This window comes from Petaurus breviceps, unplaced genomic scaffold, assembly GCF_028583685.1.
Source record: "Petaurus breviceps papuanus isolate PSGF00001 unplaced genomic scaffold, PetGlider_PUasm1.0 118, whole genome shotgun sequence".
In the NCBI taxonomy this organism is placed as follows: Eukaryota; Metazoa; Chordata; class Mammalia; order Diprotodontia; family Petauridae; genus Petaurus; species Petaurus breviceps.
The window spans coordinates 12,290,520-12,298,475 of NW_027185616.1; the positions used below are offsets into that span (position 1 = coordinate 12,290,520).

Sequence of the window (7,956 nt, forward strand, 5' to 3'; positions counted from 1 at the left end):
ATATTGATGTAAAAATTTTAAATAAAATACTAGCAAAGGGACCATAGCAATGTATCACAAAGATCAGACACTGTGGCCAGGTGGGATCTATACCAGGAATGTAGGTCTGGTTCATTATCAAAAAAATTATAAGCAAAATTGACATAATTGAATATATCAATGACAAAAACATTAAAAATTAATTATAATAGATGCAGAAAAGGCTTTTGACAGAATAACTGCCCATTTCTATTAAAAACACTAGAAAGCATGAGAACAAATGGAGCTTTTCTTAAGATGATCAGTAGTATCTGTCTAAAACCAAGAGCAAACATCTGTAATGGGTATATACTAGAAGCCTTCCCAGTAAGATCAGGGAGTGAAGCAAGAATGTCTTTTATCACAATTATTATTCAGTATTTTGCTAGAAATGCTAGCTGTACCAATAAGACAAGAAAAGAAAGGAAGAAAAGTAAGCAACAAGGAAACAAAACTGTCACTCTCTGCAAATGAGATGGGATGGTCGTATCCTTAGAGAAGAACCCTAGAAAATCAGCTGAAAAAAACTAGCTGAAACAGTTACCAACTTAAGCAAAGTTACAACACTTAAAATAAACCCACACAAATCATCAACATTTTTATGTATTACCAACAGCACCTAGTAGGGAGAGAGAGAAACTCCATTTAAAATAACCACAGACAGTATAAAATATTAGAAGTTTACTTGCCAAGCCCCACAAATGAAGACAGATCTGAACAACTGGAGAAATATTAAGCTCTCATGTATAGGTTGAGCTGGTGTAATAAAAATGATAATTTTTTTTTAAAGCAATTGGGGTTAAGTAACTTCCTCAAGGTTACACGGCCAGTTATTTCTGGATGTGGTGCTGGGTATGTGAGCCCGGATTTGATCCAGGTCATCCCGACACTGGAGCCAGTGCTCTTACTCACTGAGCCACCTGGCCACCCCTAAGCAATTGGGGTTAAGTAACTTGCTCAAGGTTACACGGCCAGGTGTTTCTGGGTGGGTGCTAAGTGTCTGAGCCCAATTTTCGATCTCCAGGTCTTCTCAACACTGGAGCCGGTGCTCTTACTCGCTGTGCTACCTGGACGCCCCCTAAAAATGATAATTCTAACTAAATTGATTCACTTATTCAGTGCTATGCCAATAAAGCTACCAAAGAATTATTGTATAAAGCTGTAATAAATAATTTAAAAATTCATCTGGAAAAACAAAAGGTCAAGAATATCAAGGGAATTAATGAAAGAAAAGTAAAGTCAGGCAGGATAACTACTAGATTTCAAACTATATTACAAAGCATTAATTAGCAGAACAATCTGGTACTAGATAAAAAATAGAGTGGTTGATAAATGCAATAGAATACATACATGATATACAGAAGTAAATTACCATAGTAATCTAATGTTTGATATACACAAAGATCCAAGCATTTGGACCAAAACTCATTTTCAGCAAAAACTGCTGGGAAAACTGGAAAACAATCTGGTAGAAGCTAGGCAGATACCAACATGCCACATCATATGCCAAGATAAAGTCAAAATGGGTATATGACCTAGACATAGTGGATAATATAAGAAAATTAGGGGAACATGGAAAAGTCTGTCAGATCTGTAGCTAAGAAAAGAGTTTATGACTAAACAAGAGATAGAGGTCACAAAAGGCAAGAAGGGTAATTTTAATTTCATTAAATTAACATAGTTTTGTACAAACAAAACCCATGCTGCCAAATTTATTATTTTTTTTTATCAAATGCTTTATTAACTTCTAGTTTACATCATTCATTTCCACAAGATTTTGAGTTACAATTTTTCTCCCCGTTTTTCCCCTACCCACCACCCCAAAATAGCGACCCCACTGATATCCCCTCCTCCAGTCTGCTCTCTCCCATATCTTCTCCCATACCCCCTGACTTTCCAGTAGGGCACAGTGGCTCTCTATGCCCCACTGCCTGTATATCTTATTTCCCAGTTACATGTAAAATAATGTTAATAATAGTGTGTGTGTATCTTTTTTTTTTTAAGCTTTGAATTCTAGATTCATTCCCTTCCACCCTTACTGGGAAGATAAACAATTCAATATAGGTTGTACATGTGTAGCTATGCAAAATATTTCCATAGTGGATATATTTTAAAAGACTGACTATATTTCCCTCCCTCCTATTCCACCTCCCACTTGTTCTGTTCTCTACTTTGATCCTGTCCATTTTCAAAAGTCGGTGCTTCCAACTTCCCTTCCCCCTAGCCTGCCCTCCCTTCCATCATCCCCCCTCTCATCCCCTTCACCCCTACTCTCCTGTAGGGTGAGATCCCCTATTTAGTGTGTATGTCATTCCCTCCCTAAGCCAAATTCAATGAGAATAAGGTTGACCCATTCCCTTTTGCCTTCCTGTAGTTCCCCTCCATTATGACCATTTTCCCTTACCTCTTCTATATGAGATAGTTCACCCTATTCAGTCTCTCCCTATCTCCTTTCATTATATTCCTCTCTCAACTCTTAATTTCACCTTTTAAGTATCATCTCCTATTAAATTGGTACTGTGCCCTCTATGTATACCTGTATACATATATATACACATTTACATATGTATTCATATGCCTATATACCCTCCTATATAGACATATGTGTGTGTGTGTATTCCCTTCAACTATTCTCATACTGAGAAAAATTTCATAAGTTGCAATTATCGTTTTTCTATGTAGAGATATAAATAGTTCAACTTAGATAAGTTCCTTATGGTTTCTTTTCCCTGTTTACCTTTTCATGCTTCTCTTGCTTCTTGTATCTGAATGTCAGATTTTCTATTCAACTCTGCTTTTTTTCATCAAGAATGCTTGAAAGTCCTCTATTCCACTGAATGACCATATTTTCTCCTGAAACATGATACTCACTTTTGCTGGATAGGTGATTCTTGGTTTTAATCCCAGCTCCTTTGACCTCCGGAATATCATATTCCAAGCCCTTCAATCCCTCAGTGTAGAAGCTGCCAGATCCTGTGTTATCCTGATTGTGTTTCCACAGTATTCAAATTGTTTCTTCCTGGCTGCTTGTAATATTTTCTCCTTGATCTGGGAATTCCAGAACCTGGCTATAATATTCCTAGGAGTTTTCTTTTTGAGATCTTTTTCAGGAGGTGATTGGTGGATTCTTTCAACCTCTGTTTTGCCCTCTGGTTCTAAAACATCAGGGCAGTTTTCCCTGAGAATTTCTTGAAGGATGATGTCTAGGTTCTTTTTATGATCATGGCTTTCAGGTAGTCCAATAATTTTTAAATTATCTCTCCTGGATCTATTTTCCAAGTCAGTGATTTCCCCAGTGAGATATTTCACATTGCCTTCTATTTTTTCATTTGTTTGTATCTGTTTAATAGTATCTTGATTTCTTGATTTCTCATAAAGTCACTAGCTTCTATTTGCTCCAATCTAATTCTGAAGGAATGATTCTCCTCAGTGAGCTTTTGAGATGCTTTTTCCATCTGGCAAATTCGGCTTTTTAAGGCATTCTTCTCCCCATTGCCTTTTTGAGCCTCTTTTGCCATTTGAGTTAGTCTATTTTTTAAGGTTTTATTTTCTCCATTCAGGTTGTTGACTCTCATTTCATAATTTTCTTGCATCATTCTCATTTCTCTTCCCAATTTTTCCTCCACTTCTCTTATTTGGTTTTTAAAATCCTTCTTAAGATCCTCTATGGCCTGTAACCAGCTCATATTTTTCTTGGAAGCTTTTGGTGCAGGAATTCTGATTTCACTGTCTTCCTCCTATTCCATGCTTTGATCCTTTTTGTCTCCAAAATAGGATTGTAAGTTGGGTTGCTCTGCTTGCTTTGCTTCCTTTGCCTTCTCATGTTGCCACTCAATTACTTGACTTTTGGGCTTTTTGCCACAGTAGGACTCTGCCATCAGACAGGGGAGCTTGGTCCCAAACACTGGGATTTTCTCAGCTGCTGAAGGTATTAGTTGGGTGCCCTCTCTGAAGCCTCAACATGCTCTGTCAAGCTGGTCACATGCCCCAGGACCTCCATCCTAGACCACACTCCAGATCCAAGCAGGTTAAAGCAAGAGTAATTACCCCTCACAGTGGTCACTTGGTCCCCCTACAATCTGCAGGCCAGGAGCTGAAATTGCCACATGGCGGCGGCTGCACAGCTGTGGTGTCTCAGCTGCTTCTCACCCCGGGGGCAAAGGCTAACCGCACTCCCAAACTACCGGATCCCAAAGTCCACACTGCACTCACCTCTCACTTTGTCCTTAGTATCTATTGGTTGATAATTTTGGAAACCAAGACAGCTGCTGGTGTTCTGAAGTCCCTCTAGCCGGTGGCTGGTGAGGCCTGCCCTGAGGCTAAAACCTCTAGCTCGCATGGGGCTGGGGTTGACTTCCAGAGTGCTGCGCTGACTGCTCCCTGCCGGGCTGTCCTCAGCAGGAGGTTAGCTTCTCTCTGTCATTTTGTGGGTTCTGTAGCTCCAAAGTTTGTTCAGAGTCACCTTTTACATGTATTGGAGGAGGTGGGAACCAGAGCCCTGCAGAAATTCTGTTTCTACTCCACCATTTTAACTCTGCCCCCCATGCAGCCAAATTTAGAAGGAAAACAAGAAGCTGGAAGAAATTTTACAACAAATTTCTCTTTTATTTCTCAAATATATAAAGAAGTAAGCCAAATTTACAGACTGTTGTCTATCCACAGCTCCATCCTTTTGTATTTGTGAATCTGATTTTTTTTTAACCTAAGTGCAGACTTTATATATCATTAAATATCATCTGATTAAGAGTTGAACATGACTACACAATAAGATTTGGCTCATCATTCTCATCTTCTGACATATTTTTGGATCATCCTGACACTGTAATTTAAGATGGCTATCCCTCCTAACTCTGTGTCATCTTCAAATGTGATAAACACAGCATCTATACCTTTATCAAAATCCAATTTCTGTAGCATTCCCTTTAACTGCTAGCTCAGACATGTTTAAAATAGTATAGGAAATGTCCTTAGTTAGGCATGACCTGTTCTTCATAAAGTGATGTAGCTCTTAGAAATCACCCCTTTCCTTTCCTTTTGTTTACAAACCATCTCCTCCATCATACATTCTACAGTTTAGTCAGGAATTGGAGTCAGACTTACTGACCAATAGTATTCAGGTTCATTTATACTCTGACCCCATATTTGAAAACTGGGAAAACTTCTTCTCCTTCAGTCCTGCAACATCTCTCCTCTTCCCCACAATTTCTCAAAGATCCCAGACGACATCCTCAGCAGTTTCATCTTCCAGTTAATTCTTTCAGTGCCCTTGGATGCAGTTTACCTGGGCCTGGTCATTTGAACTCATCAAGATTGTGTGGGTGCCCTACTGTCTTCCTACTTAGGAGGTTTCAGTTCTTGAGTAACAATTTTTTTTCTGTCTTTTTCAGTTCAAAAAACATTTTCCTTGGTAGAAAATCAAGAACAGTTAATCTTCTTGAAGAAAAGTAGTTCTGTCTTCTTCCCATTATCTGCTCTCAAAATGTCATTCACCCCATGCAAGTGACCCTATTTTTTCTTTAATCCTCTTTTTCCCCACTAATATAATTAAATAAGTCCTTTTTATTGTCCTTAGTCTTATCTCATTCAAAACATCCCTTCTTTTGGCTACAACTTCTTTGTGTGGTCCTATTTAACCAAGAAGAATATTAACATGAATTTGATTAATTTCCTCCACTATTTTTTAACTCACTAAATATTGTACAAACCCTTCACATTTCAACTAGAAAATGATAATTTTTGCTTATTGTCTAAAAACTTTGTAATTCTTAGCCTCCTCTTATCTCCTTCCAGTACCATCATTGTGGAAACAAAGGCGCAGTATTGAAGGCTGTTTTATATTTCCATTTGTTTCATAGGTCTCAGTAACCAAATAATTCATTACCTAATACAACCAGCCTGTTGCTGATGAGCTTCTCTGACCCTTAGCTAAACTGATCCTAAGACAAGAGACATTGTCTGTCACCAAGACCCTGCTCAAAGCCCTTCCAACAGGATATGACTTTACAGAACTTGGGCTTAGCTGGCATATTCTTCAGAAACCTCAGGGCCCTTCCATGTAAAGATGAGGCACTGAATGTTGGCATTAGTGGAGGGAAACTATAAAATACTATACTAAAGCGAATTAATCATATTCTAGCTGACGAAAATAAAGTGGACAGGTAACTGATCCAAATCAGAATAAGATGGATGCCAAAAGTCAAGTCAATAAACATTTATTTAGTGCCTACCATATGCCAGACGCTGTTCTAGGCACTAAGAGATACAAAGAAGCACAAGACAGTCCCTATTCTCAAAGAGTTTAAATTTGAACTGGGAGAAAACATGCAAACAGCTGTGTATAAACAGGAGAGATGGATGGAGAGATATCTAGAGGTAGCTCTGTGTCTATCCATCTACATCTGTATATAGGAAATACTGGGGATAATCTGAGGGAAGGCACGAAGATTAAGGAGGAGAAAGGGAGTTTTCTTGCAGAAGGTGGGACTTTAGCTAAGAGCAGCAATGAGGAACAAGAGAGTTCCAGGCATGAGGGACAGTTGGTGAAAATGTCTGGGAAGAGGAGGTAGAGCGTCACACTCAAGGAATAGCTAGGATGCCATTGTCACTGGATCACAGAGTGGGGTGGGAGTGGGGCTGGCAGTACGTCGTGGAGTAAGGCATAAGAAGACTGGCAGAGAGGAAGGGGCCAGGTTATAAAGAGCTACAGAAGTCAAACAGGAGTCTGTGTTTGGTCCTAGACATGAGAAGGATCCACTGGAGTTTATTCAATAAGAAGTTTTAAGTACTCAGTGGTGTACCACGATTGTAAAAGCTTCTCTCTCTCTTCCTCTTTTTCTCTCTCCCTCTCTTTTTAAATTCATAGGCATTAAGGCTGTATTCTCTGGACACTACCATAGGAATGCTGGTGGATTCTGCAACGATCTTGATATGGTGGTGTCATCCGCAATAGGCTGCCAGTTGGGCGAAGATACCCACGGACTCCGTGTCGTCGTGGTCACAGCTGAGAAAATTGTTCATCGCTATTACAGCTTAAATAAACTAAGTAGTGAAGGAATAGAGGAAGACCTAATGGATATGATTAAGCAAGAGTAACAATTTCTCTGAGTGCCACTTATTTTTCACTTATATCTTTTGATTTTTCATTGAACGGCATTTCCGAGGAATACTTCACTGGAACACAGTAGCAGAGCCTTGAAGATTTGTGACTTGGTGATATGTGTGCATAAATGTTAGCTTTGTTCTTTCCTATATAACAAAATGAAAGGCTTCCCCTCCTTTATGGAAGAGAATTCAGTGAATGATAATTATGATTAGATTCTCCCTTGCTTTTGATGTTCCTGGGGGTGTTTCTTGGGTGTTTCTTGACTCTTTCTTGGTCACATGTTGTCAATGTTTCCCCGTTCTCCTTAATTCTGATCAGATCCAGGTCTAATCCTTGAGAACAAACACCTCAGTCAGACTACAGTTGTAACTCTCAAGATGTCAACTATAATAAAGAAGTGTGTGATTCTTTTAGAAGTTTCTTATTGCTTTTTATTTTCTGGTGAAAACTACTGCCTCTGTTTCTTATTAGTACAAAAAAACTTGTATGTCTACATAAATAGACCCAGACAACCAACCTGTAATAAGTTCTGACTATTTTATCTTCAGTGATGATATAACAAGTAGAATATAGCTTAATATAAATCAGACCTTGAGTACGTTTACCTTGAAGCTAGGAAAGCTATACTTTCATGTAAATTGACTTGTATATAAAGGAGGCATCAGCAAAAAGTAGATGGGAAGGTTTTGCCTAGCAAAGTCATTTAACAGCCCATCATATATGTATATGAACATATAGTTTCATAAGTCTGAATCACCCTATTACACTTGCCTGTGTCTGCATCCAGAAAAGGAGTTTAGGCAGTGACCAAGAAACCAGGAAAAAATTATTTTTAG

General features: G+C 38.7%; 1 protein-coding gene across 2 annotated transcripts in view; it reads left to right on the forward strand.

Annotated features, from left to right (window-relative positions):
• The window catches only part of CPPED1 (calcineurin like phosphoesterase domain containing 1), a 126,672-nt gene extending 119,036 nt beyond the window's left edge, over positions 1 to 7,636 (forward strand). For both annotated transcript variants that reach the window (XM_069086167.1, XM_069086158.1), the window contains exon 4: positions 6,881 to 7,636. In XM_069086167.1, coding sequence (XP_068942268.1) covers positions 6,881 to 7,110 — 230 coding nt within the window. In that variant the 3' untranslated portion in view covers positions 7,111 to 7,636. The remainder of the gene's footprint in view (positions 1 to 6,880) is intronic.
• Positions 7,637 to 7,956: the final 320 nt, after the last annotated feature.